General features: G+C 41.3%; 1 protein-coding gene across 2 annotated transcripts in view; it reads left to right on the top strand.

The window, feature by feature from the left end:
* The first annotated feature begins 935 nt into the window (after window positions 1-935).
* Window positions 936-16,674, top strand: part of TRAPPC10 (trafficking protein particle complex subunit 10) — a 97,671-nt gene continuing 81,932 nt past the window's right edge. For both annotated transcript variants that reach the window (XR_007358567.2, XM_048865101.2), the window contains exon 1: window positions 936-1,220. Coding sequence is in view for 1 of the 2 variants with exons in the window: in XM_048865101.2 (XP_048721058.2) it covers window positions 1,124-1,220 (97 nt within the window). In the remaining variant the exon portion in view is untranslated. The remainder of the gene's footprint in view (window positions 1,221-16,674) is intronic.

Genomic DNA, 16,674 nt, shown 5'->3' with positions numbered 1-16,674 from the left:
CCCATTAAAATTAATGGGAAAACATGGAAACAACTTGATATTAAAAAGAAAACTGCCAGTCTTGCAAAACCAAACAAGGAGGGAATTTCCCCTACCATGAATCACCATAGGCTGGCAAAAAGGAAAACTCCCCTGCAATTTGCAATCCCTGTTAAAAGAAAAGGGGATTGAAGCGAAAGGTAGCCAGAAACTGAGGGCCAGCATCTAGGCGCTCTGCTGTGCCTGCAACACTGGAGCTGGGTGCTAGGCCAGAGGCTATGCTGGGGAGCTCAGCAATAGCTGTATTAGGTTAGAAAAGGGATTTTTCACTTCCTAAGTGTAAAACCTGAGGTTGCATCTTTTTCTGTCTGTGTAACTTGCACCCGTTTGCTCCTCTGCACTAGCTCACCTTTGAACGTGAGACTTTGCTATTAACCTTGTTGCTTCCTCCTCCCCCCTCCCACCCCAGCTCTGGGGTGCAGCAACCTGGCTGGAGGGTGCCCCGAAGAGAACTGATAAGGGGCGGCAGGGTTGCTCCTTGGGGCGAGAGGAACCCGACGGGGGAGGGTGCCAGGTAGCTAAGCCCTCAGGGAGGTGGCACTGGGGGGGCTGCCGGGATGCCCCCGCGAGGAGCGGCCGGGGCCGGGGCCGGGAGAGCCAAGGCGCGAACTCAGCTCGTCACCTGCCGTACCCTGCCCCAGGCAACGTGCTGCTGACAGCGCCCGTCTCCAGGGCGGCTCGCGGGGAGCCGGGGGCGGGGCTCATCCGAGGCCCCGCCCCGGCTCCGCGCGCGGCTCCCTGAGGGCTCCTGCCGCGCCCTCACTCGTCCGTCTGTCCCGCCCTCCGCCTAACCTTCTCCCGGCCCCGCCCCCCGCTTAAAGCGTATTTTGTGTCGGCCGCGCACCGCCCTCTTCCCTTTAACCCTGCCCCTCCCCCCGGAAGCGGTAATGCTCCGCCAGCCACACGGGAAGTGGAGGAGCGCGAGCCGCGCCTCACTCTGGAGCAGGGCCGCGGGGGCAGCGCGTGCGGCCGGGGGGGGGAGGGGGATCCCATCCCGGCCCCCGGGGAGCGGGAGGAAGAGGCAGGCGGCGGCGGCGGCGCTGGTTCCATGGCGCGGAGCCGGGGCTGAGGACCCCGCCCGCCCATGGACTCCGCGGCGGCGGCCGCCGAGGAGGAGGAGAAGAAGCAGCAGCCGCAGCCCCCGGTGATCTACACAATGGAGAACAAGCCCATCGTGACCTGTGAGTGACCCGGGGGCGGGGGTGACCGGGCCCGGACCCCCGAGGCCAGCGGGGAGCCGGGGCGCTCAGAGCCCGGGGTTCTGCCGGCTACCGGCGGGGGGGGGGGGGGGGCTCTGGGAAGGGCACGTCAGGGGCGATTTCTTGTTTTAAATCTCTCTGTTCCTAACGCCTCTGGCTAGAGAAAGCGGCAGCTCCAGGAAGCCGGGGCGGCGCTCCCTACACTCTTGTTCTTTTTCAGTTTTTTTTTTTTTTTTTGAGAGCCCGTGATGATGATTGGGAGCCAGTGTTGATTTTTCAGGTTTGTAACACTGCCCTGTTTCGTTTGCAGCCCGTGCAGGGGCACCTACGTTTCTCGAACACTATAAACGTTGATGTGGATTTTTAAAAAAAGTAGTCCACAAGTTTATTGATTTTAGATTTTGTAAGAAGCTTGGCTTTGATGTTGCTCTGGATATCCTTCCCTACAGAAGCAGCAGTTAATTCTAACAGCTTTCGGAAGAGATGTTCATGCTTTATACTGTAAACAAGGGGTAGGCAACCTATGGCACATGTGCCAAAGGTGGCACCCAAGCTGTTTTTCAGTGCCCAGGTCCTGCCCACTGGTCTGGGGGCACTCCATTTTAATTTAATTTAAAATGAAACTTCTTAAACATTTTAAAAACCTCATTTACTTTACATACAACAATAGTTTAGTCATATATTATAGACTTACAGAAAGAGATCTTCTAAAAAATGTATTACTGGCATATGCAACCTTAAATTAGAGTGAATAATAGTCAGTATGCATCTGCTGAAGTGAGCTGTAGCTCACGAAAGCTCATGCTCAAATAAATTGGTTAGTCTCTAAGGTGCCACAAGTACTCCTTTTCTTTTTGCGAATACAGACTAACACGGCTGTTACTCTGAAACCAGTGAATAAATGAAGACTCGGCACACCACGAAAGGTTGCTGACCCCTGGGTAAACCAATCAGTGTTGGAGATTAGGATGTGAGCTAATGTTTGGCGCAGGCTTTGTTATGCCTGCCTGGGATAGGTCAGTGGTTTGAGCATTGGCCTGCTAAACTCAGGGTTGTGAGCTCAATCCTTGAGGGGGCCATTTAGGGATCTGGGGCAAAAATTGGAGATTAATCCTCCTTTGAGCAGGGGGTTGGACTAGATGACCTCCTGAGGTCCCTTCCAACCCTGATATTCTCTGATTCTATGATTTTCCGTGGGAGTTAGGTGCCTAACTTCATTAGGTCCCTTTGAAAATCTAAATCTCAAAGTCTAAAGGTGGATACCCAAAATTACACAATCCTTATGTTTTCTTTTGAACTGTCTGGTGCTGGCTACTGTCAGAGACAGAATGTAGGACTAGATGGATTTTGGGGATGAGCCATTATGACTATTTCTGTTTTTACAGAGCCAAAAGTTCCCATTGAAAAACAAACTTTCCCTTAAGTATATAGGGACATGGCTTCATGACTGACATAGTGGAACATGCGAGAGAGTTTTCAAACCTTGCTATGTTTTAACTCTTGGCACCAGAGTTTGAGATTCATTTGTAGGCATATGAATTGCTGGCAACAAGGAATTAATTCAAGTATGGCCCAATCCTAGCAAATGTTTTCATCCTTCAAATTGCCACAGTCAATTCCATTCGAGTATGATTGTGGGAAGAGGGAAAGGCATGAGAATGCTACTCTGTCTCATCTGTCACTTAAAATATTGGTGCTTCTCTGCAAGTCCTACTCAATCCATCTGTCCAGTTTTATGGGGTATCTACTTGCAGTTGTACAGTTCTTATAAGAATTATTTTTGGAATGCATGTTAACACTTCTAATAAAAAAAAACCTGAACAAATGTATAGTTATGTTGTGAAACTGCTTTTGGAAGAAGCAGAGGGGGAGGCAGGACAGAAGTTTAATTTTACAGGGCGTTGGTGATCGGGCAGCAGCAAACCTGAGGCTTGGAGAAGGATAAATATAGGGAGGGATCAGATCAAACACAATTAGCAAATTAGAGTTTAGGTGAAGAACAGTGTAACAGTTTTAATACTGTAGTGCTGTCTTGGAATACATAATCAGATCAGCTTCATACTGGTATGGACTGACTTGGTACACACCAAAAGCAGCAGTTAATTTGGAATTATATCAAGCAAAAATCTTCAGTGTTTTATCTGTCCAAGTATTTAGAGATTTACAGGCACATCCAGTTGTTATAACTGTGAGTGGTGGTCCCTGTAAAAACATCAGAGGCACTTAATTGTTTTATGAAAAGTCCAGAGAAACAGTTAAACTTAATTGAAATTAGCAACTGTTTAACAAAATGGAACTGTTAACTTCTTGTTCATAGTGTCTGTTGGGCGAGAGTTGTAGGGTTTTTTCACTTTCATATAAGTAACATGAGAAATAGCCTATTCAAAATTAAAAAGTTCTGTCAGTTTAGCACATTGAATACTTTAGTGCTGTGTGCTGTGCTCACTTCTGAGCTATCTATAAAATAAACCCAAACCCATTGGGTATGCAAGTGCACCTTCTTACTTTAGCAATATTACATTTTTGTATCGGAGTTCTGTAAAATCTGTCTGACTTTCTAGACTGGTTTGGTATATGGAAAAGACTCCTAACTATAAACTCAATGGGATTTACTTATGCAGCCTGGAATGACGTTTTTCACATCTTTGTGCCTGTTTCTTCATTGATACTGCTTGTAAGCTAAATATAATGATATGTAGAACCTTCTTTCTATTTCCACCTACTCCAGAAATCTTTCAAATCAGTTTCACTCCAAACTTACATTAAGAAAAATACCCATGAATTAAACTTTAAAAATGTTGTCATGCTTTCCTTATTACAGTATTATGTTAACACTATAGGGCTAAGGAGGGCGTTCATAGCCTCACTGTTTTTAACTGTTACTCACCCTGACCAAATGTGACTTCAGACTGAAATATTTTGTGCTTCATATCAGGGTCTGTTGTTCATCTGTCAATTCTGATGAAACTTGATTGAGTTGTTTTTACATTGAAAGAATACAACAAAAAATTATTTGAGTAACTGCACTCATATCCCTTAAAACTTTTCAGAGTGCCACACTTAGAATTCCATTCTCGTTTAGCACCAATCACTTTGGAATTAAAAATACATCTGTGTTTTTACAAACTGTAAGTGAACTTAGTGCTTGTGAAAAGTGTTGGGATGACAGCCCTGAAGACTGAAATCATCTATGCACAACATAGATGTGGCATGAGCTGCAACAGTGATCTATTCACCATGCATCTCAGCCAGGTACCTCAGTTTTGAATTGAAAGACATTTCAGAAACAACCAACAAGTGTGATGGTTACAGTGCTTTTTGTGATGTGGACACCTGTTCAGCAGGAACTGAACTTAAACAGCTTCACTCATTTTACATAGACTGCTGAACAGCTGTGGATGGTGGTGACTTTAGGTACCTTCCTGAGCTGGATATGATCATGACTTAGTGGGCAAAGACTTTATAACTGGGACTCTTCTCAAGCCATCCAGACTCCCCAATTTTTTTTAAGTGGTGGGAGATGCACTTTGGTTCTACTTCCTGGCTTCCCCATCCAGGTAGGGAGAGGTACCGGGGACCATGGAGTCTCAAACAAGTAAAAACAGAGAGAGACCCAGCTTGTGGGAGGTGAGGTGTGCATAGTTGAGGATACCTGATGGCAGGAGCTTCAGGGAGTTCTACAACTGTTTTGCAGAGGTTACTGCAAAAACCTATGAGTAGCCTTGCTTGCAAAACATTTGTGACCATAAGTGATCAGGGTTTTGTGGTTTTTGTTTTTGTTTTTTATGTCTCATCCCAAAGGGTTCAATACTGACCTGAGGGAAGGGCCATTACCAGCCCTCCAAAACCATGGAAAGGCTTGGTTATTTTTCTGTACAATTCTCCGATGTGTTTTTTGTTGCTCAGGCTCACATTCAGTACAGTGTCAAATTTAACTAACTTGCTGTTAAAGGACTTTTCAGGCTCTGTGGAAGTACTTCTACAGATACTATATGTGAATCTAGATATATGAGCTATAAGACTACTAGGGCCCTTTTTTATTTTTTATTTTATTTAATTTTTACTGGGAATTTATCAGTGTTTATTACCACAACAACAGAAACAGGTGAAAATAGTGCAAAAAACTATTAATAATTTTTGTGGATAAATCTCAGGGCTGTTTGTTTGTTTTTTTGGTGGACGGAAAGATGCATGGAAAAGTATTCAGTAGATTAGTGCTTTGAATTCCGTTCATCAATGTGGTTTGCTGCAGAACTAAAACAGAACTCAAAACACGCTCCTCTGAGTTTAAGAAAACAATACATCTCTAATTCCCAAATAAAATTTTTGTTTGAATACAGTTTTCTGTTGTAGACTTAGAACTATTAATCTATAAATATTTACATGTAATAATTGGGCCACACCATTTAGAGTGCATACACTCAACTTCATCCTTTTCTCCTGTTTGTTTTTTAAAAACGTTTGAATACTTAGAATCATAGAATATAAGGGTTGGAAGGGACCCCAGAAGGTCATCTAGTCCAACCCCCTGCTCAAAGCAGGACCAATTCCCAGTTAAATCATCCCAGCCAGGGCTTTGTCAAGCCTGACCTTAAAAACCTCTAAGGAAGGAGATTCTACCACCTCCCTAGGTAACGCATTCCAGTGTTTCACCACCCTCATAGTGAAAAAGTTTTTCCTAATATCCAATCTAAACCTCCCCCACTGCAACTTGAGACCATTACTCCTCGTTCTGTCATCTGATACCATTGAGAACAGTCTAGAGCCATCCTCTTTGGAACCCCCTTTCAGGTAGTTGAAAACAGCTATCAAATCCCCCCTCATTCTTCTCTTCTGCAGGCTAAACAATCCCAGCTCCCTCAGCCTCTCCTCATAACTCATATGTTCCAGACCCCTAATCATTTTTGTTGCCCTTCGCTGGACTCTCTCCAATTTATCCACATCCTTCTTGAAGTGTGGGGCCCAAAACTGGACACAGTACTCCAGTTCCTTGTGTTCTGAAACATACTCTGATACGGATTTTCATTCTCTTCCCATTTTAGTGTGTCAGATCTTTAAACTGTTATCTGCTAACAGCTTGCATGTGAGATTCATCAGTATGTTCAGGTATGCACACACTTCAGAGCCTGTGTGAGCCTCTTTATTGTGTGTATCTTCTAGACTAACATAGTCTTACTTCAACAGGCAGCTTTGCATATGTACAGATTAATGTATTATTGTAATACATATATCTCATGCAATGTATTGTTTTATTCGGATAATACAAGCTATTTATATATTTGAATGATACAAAAGTAGGGTAGAAATAGGAAAAAAATTGATATACTTCTTGTAAAACATGGGAATTTTTCAGTAAAATAGGTTTAAACTAAAAACAAAGGGGCTTAAAGACTGCGTACCTAAATGTAGGTGATCTGGCGATTTCATGGTAACCATGACAGTAAAGCTTGAATAGTTTGTGACCTCATCAGACCTCTGAGTTGTTTTCTATACCTTGTCAGTTTCCTGCTTCTTTTCTGTACTTGATATCACATGAGAGAAAATGCTTTAAATCTTACAGGGTACAAAATGTCCATGTGGCTAGTACAGAAAATAATTTAACAAAAGTACTTTATTGGTAGTGAGATTATGATAGAAGTAATTCAACAAATAATACTGCTTACTTTGTATACTGCTGTTCTTTTTTTAAAATAATGTGAATGTTCTCTTGTATTTAAAAAGGTTTTGTGATGTACAGTCTTCAGGTAACTGAGTAGGAGTAATATTTGCCCCCGGTTATCAGTAGGCTGTTTGTCTGATTAAATGTATAAAAATTTGATGTTGAGGAACTGAGATACAAAGAAATAATGCCAACCAGTTTCTGTTTATATGAATTAAGGGTGAAAGTTGACTAAATTGTTTTTTGTTTAGAAAATATATTTTCTGTTACTACCACGATTGGATCCTTCTTCGCTGTTCAGCATCTAGTAAACACTTATATTGTGAAATAACCCTCCTTTTAGAAATACTTCTGCCAATCTAAGAAACCTATACAGCTGTTCTAAATGATTTAAAAAAAAAAAATGTTGGAGAGACCCAGTTCTTTCTGAGCTGAAACTCATTTTGAACACCATCCTCTTCAACAAGCTGTATTTAAAATAAAAAATAGTTGCCATAGAAGATCATAGGAAGCCTGGAAATTGCATTGGAAAAAGTGCTACTTTTTTTCTAAAGCAAAATGAACCTCATACCTGTGAGTAGTTCTGCTCTGTCAAAATAATTCATGGCAAGATCAAGAATTCCAGCTTTATCTGTGTTTGCTGCTTTATGATGGGATTATTATATTTAAATACAGTATAAAAAAGTAGTAATTTAGTTTGATACAACCCATTTTGTGAAGTCATATCAGTGACTGTCATAAGTGTACCTCGAAAGGTAGTCTTTACTTAACATGGAAACATACTTGGCTTAAAATCTTCTTTACTTGCCAGTGGTGACTAGTCCTCAAATGGTCAATATTTTTTTCAGAATTCAAGCTTGGATTTCTGAAATGGAAGCTGCTACACCTTTTGGTGGTAGCAGCAGAGTGAAACTGATAGACAAGTCAGTTTAACGATTGCTATTCAGAACCCTGTAAATAGTTTGTTCTGTTTAGGTTCTTATACTATACAAATTGTCCAGGTGTCTGAACACCTTCTATTTCATATCTATAAAATTGTTCACCCCCAACACAAATGTGACTGTCAAGGAGGGGTTGAAAGGCAACATCTTTTCCAATAGCATCACTGCAAAGCAGTTTAGGACAGGAACTCAGGACTGCTTTGTGAAATTCAAATTGCAAGAGGAATTTAGGTAAGAGAATGTAGTTGACCATTTTTGGCATCGCATGTAGACTGGCAAAATATAAATAACTTTAAACTTGACAGACTAATATAGTTCTTATTCACTTATCTCCAGGAAAAAAATCCTTAAAGTTGAGAATACATGTAACTTAAACAATAAAAATCTCAACATGAATGTGGTAATTACTTTAAAAAAAACCAAACACACACACATTAGAAACCTAGGACATACAAAGTAAAGAAATCCTCATTGCCATGGAGGTCTGGATAGTTCTCCTGAAATAGCCAGTGGGGCTCTGCATAATGGTATGAGTAGCTATTTCATCGCTGCCAGTTTCTGCTGGGTTGCAAACCAGGGGGTTAAGCCGGAATCCAACAAGTTTGTGCGTGGCTGTGTTGCACTACTGCTCCATTGCCAGCATAGCCCTGATTTTTAATTTCTCTTTTTCAATCATGTTTATTCCGGAAGCATAGGAAGATAATTACTGAACAGGAATATGCTTTAAGCTTTCCGCCATAGTATCTTCATGCAACAGCTGGAGTCTGGAAGATGACCAGTCATATTAAGTGGTTCAAGTAAGTTTCAAGTTTTTGGAGCCAGTGCTGCTGCAGAAGTATTACTCTGGTGCAAATTTGCTAATTAACCAATGTTCTTTTAATGTGAACAGGCAGTATTTGAAAGTCAGGTAACTGAAGGAGCAAACTGACAAGTCTTGAACTCAGGTCTTTGTTTTCTGTTGAATTAACTGATCTCACTAACACCTTAAAACAGTACAGACTGCATTCCTTGGTATCTTAAACAAGTTACTTTTTGAAAGATTTGAAATGTGAGGTTTGAAATTTCACATTTGTTCTAAAATGCTTTATGCTATCATCCATGCATTTTGAAGAAAAAACAATCTAAAGGATTTTAGATGCTCTATCTGAACAGTAATTCCCAAGATATTCATGTACTAGCATGACGGAATGTTTTTACAAATATATATAGACCATTGTTCTGATGTAGTCTGGTTTCCTTTAGCTGACTTGCTAGTAAATTGTTACTATCCATATTCTCCATTTTTAATCCATAGAATGATACCATTTGGCAGGGATCTGTCAGTGAGTCTTCTCTAGTCCATCTCCTACATCATTGCAGATTGACTACATTTTTGCTGAACTATCCCTAATAAAAGAATACGTCCGATGCTTGTGTTTTTGCAGTCTCCCCAGCAGCTGCTTCTTTTGTAATTGTTCTTGTAGTTATGCTGGTCTTAAATTTTCCCTGCTGTAGCTTAAGCCCATTATTTTGTTATATTCTCACTAGATAACGAGTATTGGTCCTAAAGGAGTAGAGAATTGCACGTAACACTTTCTCTGTGGAAGAAAGGAAAACCTAAATAGGGTTTCATAATTTGCACTTTCTCTGTCATTGCTGTTGAGGAAGCACTGTAATGCAGGGCTAGCAGCAAAACCGCCACTGGTGCAGTTCTGGGGATGAAAGCTGACGGGTTAAGAGAAACTAGGGGAGGGATGATCAAGGGAAGAGATGCACACAAATGGAGAAAGAGGAGACAGGAAAAAATAGAGAGAACAGTTGCAGTTTGGGAGGAATAATGGTCTTGTAGATAAGGTACTGGACGTGGGCTGGAGAGTTCTTGTTCATCTCCCAGCTCCTTGAAGTCAGGTTTTTGTGACCTTGGACAAGTCACTTGGACAGTTATGCTACATCTCAGTTCACTTTTATATAAAACAGGACTAAATACTTTCTCACAGGCAGGTTGTGAGGATAAATTCATTAAAGTTTCTGAAGTGCTCATATAGTAAGTGCCCATTTTTGGCCCAACAGGGTCTAGAAGTGCTATGCAGAGTGCCTTTCATTGTTCTTTTAAGCAACTGTCTCCTTGAAGGAGCAGCATTTGTGGTATGTAGAGGGAGATGAGTCCAGCCTGTTGTTGCCAGAGAAATGTATGCTGTCATTGCAGAGCCTCTGAGGGAGAGAAGTTGTCAAGGTTCCTCCCCCACTCTGAACTCGAGGGTACAGATGTGGGGACCTGCATGAAAAACCTCCTAAGCTTATCTTTACCAGCTTAGGTCAAACTTCCCCAAGGTACAAAATATTACACCCGTTGTCCTTGGACTGGCCGCTACCACCACCAAACTAATACTGGTTACTGGGGAAGAGCTGTTTGGACACGTCCTTCCCCCCCAAAATACTTCCCAAAACCTTGCACCCCACTTCCTGGACAAGGTTTGGTAAAAAGCCTCACCAATTTGCCTAGGTGACTACAGACCCAGACCCTTGGATCTTAAAAACAATGAACAATCCTCCCAACACTTGCACCCCCCCTTTCGTGGGAAATGTTGGATAAAAAGCCTCACCAATTTGCATAGGTGACCACAGACCCAAACCCTTGGATCTGAGAACAATGAAAAAGCATTCAGTTTTTTACAAGAAGACTTTTAATAAAAAATAGAAGTAAATAGAAATAAAGAGATCCCCCCTGTAAAATCAGGATGGTAGATATCTTACAGGGTAATTAGATTCAAAAACATAGAGAACCCCTCTAGGCAAAACCTTAAGTTACAAAAAAGATACATAGACAGAAATAGGTTTCAGAGGAACAGCCGTGTTAGTCTGTATTCGCAAAAAGAAAAGGAGTACTTGTGGCACCTTAGAGACTAACCAATTTATTTGAGCATCTGATGAAGTGAGCTGTAGCTCATGAAAGCTCATGCTCAAATAAATTGGTTAGTCTCTAAGGTGCCACAAGTACTCCTTTTCTTTTTATAGACAGAAATAGTTATTCTATTCAGCACAATTCTTTTCTCAGCCATTTAAAGAAATCATAATCTAACACATACCTAGCTAGATTACTTACTAAAAGTTCTAAGACTCCATTCCTGTTCTGTCCCTGGCAAGAACAGCATACAGACAGACACAGACCCTTTGTTTCTCTCCCTCCTCCCAGCTTTTGAAAGTATCTTGTCTCCTCATTGGTCATTTTGGTCAGGTGCCAGCGAGGTTACCTTTAGCTTCTTAACCCTTTACAGGTGAGAGGAGCTTTCCCCTGGCCAGGAGGGATTTCAAAGGGGTTTACCCTTCCCTGTATATTTATGACAGAAGTTTTAAAGAGGTCACTGAGGGATGGGAGGAGATCATTCTTATCTCAGCGCGTGCCCCCCCACCCCATGAAAACAAGGAAGTGTCTCCCTGGCTGGGAGGGAATAGAAAGATCTACAGAAACAAGTGCAATGTGCAACCCAAATCAGAAAAATGTGTGGGAGTGAATAGTCTAAATTTTTTGTTAATGGTAATTCTTAGATATAAATCTCTCTAGCCCATTATTACTCTCCAGCTAACACTTTGCTATTCTATACTTATGTATTAGATTACTCCTCCTTATGACAAATGTAAAATATATAGGTTCTTGTCAGTGTGCCAGATTAATATATCAAAATATAGTACTAGTTGCTTAAAGCCAGCGAAAGTGTTTTGCTTATTGTCATGACCTTAGGCAGTCTTCTAGTCCACCTGGAAACAATTTTTGTCAGGAATTTGAAAATAAAATCCCACATTAAGTGCACAATTGTTACATTTGAAATGTAAAAAAAACTTATATAAAACATTTCTATGAGAATGCTGAAAGAGTGATAATGTAAACAGAAGTATAACTACTCTGGACACCATACTTTATGTATCCCTTTCCTTTTTCACCCTACTCTTCAAGCTACTGTAAAGTGATGCCTCTTCTAAAAATGGCTCTAGTCAATACTAACATTAGGTTGCATGTTGAGTGAAATCGTATTGAAACTGGTGGTGTAACAGCCACCCTTCTGTGAGGAGAAATGTAAAAAGCAATAAAGCTGCGTATTGATAGCTAAAACAGTAAAAGACACCACCCAAAGCACAGGCCATGTGTGAGGCTTGAGTAGGAGTGGAGCGTAGGAAGCTCTAGTTTAGCCTATCGGCATTTATCAGTTCTTCTCCCATTTATCATGTTAGACTAGAAGACATTAAAAGATTTAAATAACTTCATGTACAAACAAGTGAAACGGAACATTTCTCCCTTTATTCATACCCCCCAGCAGGGTTTTCTCTGACTGGATGAAATTCACTTCACTCACATAAAGGTAGGAAGTGGATGAAGAGCAGGTGGTGCTGCTATTTCTGTAACCAGCCCTGAACTGAAGTATGGGTTTTGTATCTCCCCTGATCTGCCCCTATCTCCCAAGTCAGTGTTGACATCCATTAGGGCCTCATCCTCCCTGATTGAACTAACCTCGTTATCCCTAGCCTGATTCTTACTTGCATATTTATACCTGCCTCTGGAAATTTCCACTACATGAATCTGATGAAGTGGGTAGTCACCCACGAAAGCTTATGCTCAAATAAATTGGTTAGTCTCTAAGGTGCCACAAGTCCTCCTTTTCTTTTTGCAAATACAGACTAACACGGCTGTTACTCTGAAACCTGTCTTTATGCAGTCTGAGTGATTTTTTTTCCCCCCCCTGGGATTAGAATGCAAACAAGGGGTCTGGGTGGTGTTTGAGGAAGGTGTTGGTGAGAGAAGGGGCAGGAACAAAACAGAAGTCCATAGAGAAGGTGTCAAGGAGGTCCCAGAGATAGAGAACCACTTGTAGCATGACCTTGGGGGGGTGGGGCAGGGGAGAGAAATGAGTGCTTTTCAGTGGAGTATTGGCTGGAAAGAGGCTTGGAACTGTAAGCAAATAAAGTGTCTCCTGTTGTTTGATTCCTCCTTTGTTAGGGAAAAAGGATTTTATGTACATTCTTTGTAAATCAGGATTACATCAAAGAAATACCTGACTACATCATCAATTTCTCCCTTTGGAGGGAACAACCCCCAAGATCTGAATATTGGCTAACTGCCCATGTCAAAAGGGCTAACAGTATAACATTGGTGGAATCCTAATAATGATTGATATTTTTAATACAAACTTCCAAGCTGAATGGCTTCCAGTTTTTCTGAGGGATTCTGGTGAGCCAAGCATATGTACATTAATCCTTCTCATCAATTTTTATCTCTTTGTCCTCTCCAGTATGTTTTTTCTTGGAAATATGACTGCACTTTACTTCTTCACTGTGCTTTACAAATACTGATTTTTGCTTTATGTGTGTTTTGTATTCACCAGTTTAGGATAACTGCATCACTTATAAATCAATAATTCACACTAAGTGTGTTCACCCACAAAAAGTGGTATTTATAACATTTACATAATAACTTTTCAAATTTCAATTTAGAAGTTCTGAAAAGTGTCTTCATAGCTCTGTTATAGAATTGTTAATTTACAGCTATCTTGATAGTTTGTCATAAGTGTCTTTCTACCTATATATTCAAATATAAAGCATGCCTATCTTATGATGATCTCAAAGTAGGAGATAAATACCCAATTTTTACAGGAGGGGAAATGGAGCCACACAATAATTGATTTAGCTAAGGGGGCATACAAGAAGCTCTTAGTAGAGTGGGGATTAAAGGCAGGTTTTCTGACTGCCTAGTTATCAGAGCAGGATACTAGAAATGTTGCCTTCTGTCTTAAATGGAAAAAATATTTTCCAGATATACAATGATCCGTGGAAGAGGGATCTTAAACAGTCTCACAATATGCAAGTTGCATAATCTGCATATATTTCAAAGAAGAATAGCCTATAAAATAATGGTTGTTTCACATTAACAAGTGCTTTCTACATGTTTCCACCACCTGTCGTTTCCTAAAAAATATTTTTATGGTGTTCATCGCATGAGTGCCTCCAATTTTACTGACCTGTAAGCAGACACACATCTGAGTGTCATTAATTAGCATGCCTATAAAAAACACTTGTTAAAGCACCAATTTGCATATCACCTATTTGTGACAGCTGAACCCCTGACAAAGGATGTTTAAGTGCTTTCAATCATCTGCAGTACTGATCAGTTAAATACAGTACTGTTAAAATTCACTGCATGCATTAGAGGTTAGGTCTTGACTGTGAAATTTGGGAACGGAAATAATCAAACCAAACCCATTTTGGCACTAACAGTCAGAGGGTGTGGGAAGCCTACAAAATAATGGTTTGTTGGCAGGTGATTGTACCTCCCATCCTGTTTCAGGTTACAAAAGGGTAGCTCCCTCAGCAAGTAAAATACAACTGAAGGAAAAAGTGTGGACATATAAGTGGATTTTGCCTTTGAATCTGAAAAACAGTAAGGTTCATGGGACTCCTTTCCTCAAAGATCAGACTAATTGTGGGCTGGTTGCTGACTTAGCAAACATTTCTTGTCCCAATCCTTTGTCCTCTGAAAGGCAGACTTATGCCCCAACTACACAAAGATGACTCCAAAGGATGCACTCACATTTTAGATACAAAGCTTCTAGAGAGGATGGTTCAGTGATTAGGACACTAAACTGAGACTCGGGATACCTGGGTTTATTAGCATTACTGCTGCTTGTAGCGAGCAGGTGACATCATTCGAAGACTAGGATTGCTCTGTGTGTGTTTATATTTATGATATTAAAAACAATATTTTTGGAGGTAGGATATAGACTAGTTGGTACACAGTAAGTGCTCCAAGAACCTGGGAAGGACAGTTTTTGTCCACTAACCCAGGGACAGTGACTAGCAGTCCTGCCATTATAAGGACCAAACAAGAAGAATTCTACCACTGCCCCCCTACAGATTAGGGCTGGTCTACGTTTGTCAAATTTAAGGAATACAGCAACAAAGGATGCCTCCTTGTAGTAGTGTATTTTCATAATTTTTATGTCTGCAAGGAAATCCAAGGCTTACCTCAGCCAATTCCAAAAGAACAAATATTTTCTCTTCCCAGGAGGCAGCCTGACTTCAATCCTGTGGAAGATTCCAAAATTATTTATTTACTATTTATGCACACCCTTTCACTTCCCTCCCACATCCTTTGCTACAGTATGGCTTGGAGGTCCTTTCCTTCTCCACAGCTGATTTGTGCCCTCTGAGTATTCTTACAGTGAGGGCAGATGGCTGTATCCCATCCAATAAACCAACTTTATTAATGACAAAGATTTTAAGTGATTACAAGTAATGAGGCATAAAAGTAAGAACTGGTTACAAGGAAAAAGGTAAAATGTAGCTAATATCTAACTTAAGCTACATGAATTCAAAGAAGAGGTCTCTCACCACATGCTTCAGCAGTCATACTGGCTGGATTCCTTTAGACCAGGACACCTCCTCCAGTTCAGTGTTAGTTCCCTTGTTTTTCAGGTGGTGTTGATACCACCTGTGGATACAGAAACCTCCAGCTGTTTTTTGCCAAGATATAAATTTCTCGTTCACACCTTTTCCTGCCAAATAATAGCCACTTGACCAGCTGATTGTCCGTTTGATATTGTTGACACCTGGCTGAGGCGTTGGTTTACCTTTTGTTTCTGAGGAACTAGTTTGTGGCTATTCTTGCAGACTTGGAACGTGTCTCAGAAGTATTATATAGTAGAATCTTATAATTTTGCATACAATGTTGCCACACACATTTTACCAGAACAATAATGATCAGCAAATTGTGAGTTTTCAAACGATCTCTCACAAGGCATACTTTGTACAAAATTTCATCGCCTTATAAGAGGGGTAAACATAAGGGTACAGACTGCCGCAGCTACTCTTGGAAAAATTGTGCCTGGTTCCTTTCCTGTAAAAGGGACATAATTCCTATATTACAGAGTTACTTGGTTTAGGGCCTAATTCAGCACCCATTGAAGATCATGGATCATGAGTGCTACATCCAGACCCTCTCTTTGCAAAGTGCTTTGAGACCCTCAGAAGAAAGACACTGTAGAAATGCCAGATTATTTCACGTTGTTGTATGGCCCTTCTTGCATCTTCCAAACTCCTGATGAAATTGATGGGTCAACAATGAGTAACTGAAGGAAAAAATAAAAGTACTTACTGTAGGTTCCAGACATAAACCATTTGTGGCTAGAAGGTGGTTTATGACTCTATTTGCTGCTCTACTCTGGATGCATTCCTGCATGCTTCCCTAAGGAACAATATATGTGCTGTCATTCCCTTGTAAAGATCTTTGCCTCATCTCTTTAAGTGATGGAAGCATTTTTACTAATCAGAGGTATGCGTCTCCGTTTGCGTTAAGATGAATCAGACTTTTTAAACTTGGTGAGGTAGCTTTAGTTATATTTAGGGCTCTACCAAATTCATGGTCCATTTTGGTCAATTTCAGTCATAGGATTTTAAAAATCGTAAATTTCAGATATTTAAATCTGAAATTTCACAGATTTGTATCCATGGGGGTCCTGACCCAAAAGGGGGCAGTAGGGGGGATCCCAAGGCCATTGTTGGGGGGTTGCAGTATTGCCCCTCTTCTGAGCTGCTATTGATAGCAGTGCTGCCGTCAGAGTGAGGCTCCCAGCCAGGAGTCTTAGAGCTACCTGCAGCTGGGGGAGATTCCTGGAGGTGGGTCTGACCCAGCCCCAGGAGTGGCCCCTGCAGGGGAAGAGGAAATCCAGTCCCTCCCCATCCCAACCGGGACTAGCCTCTGGAGACTGGCACACAGTAAGAACCCCCAGCCCTGCTTCTCTCCTACACTAGCCAGATTTCACAGGGGAGATCAGATTTCACAGTCGGTGATGCAGTTTTCATGGCCATGAAT

The sequence above is a fragment of the Caretta caretta genome, chromosome 1 (genome assembly GCF_965140235.1).
Source record: "Caretta caretta isolate rCarCar2 chromosome 1, rCarCar1.hap1, whole genome shotgun sequence".
NCBI lineage: Eukaryota > Metazoa > Chordata > Testudines > Cheloniidae > Caretta > Caretta caretta.
The sequence above is the reverse complement of the archived record's forward strand: the minus strand, read 5'-3'. Positions and strand labels throughout refer to the sequence as shown.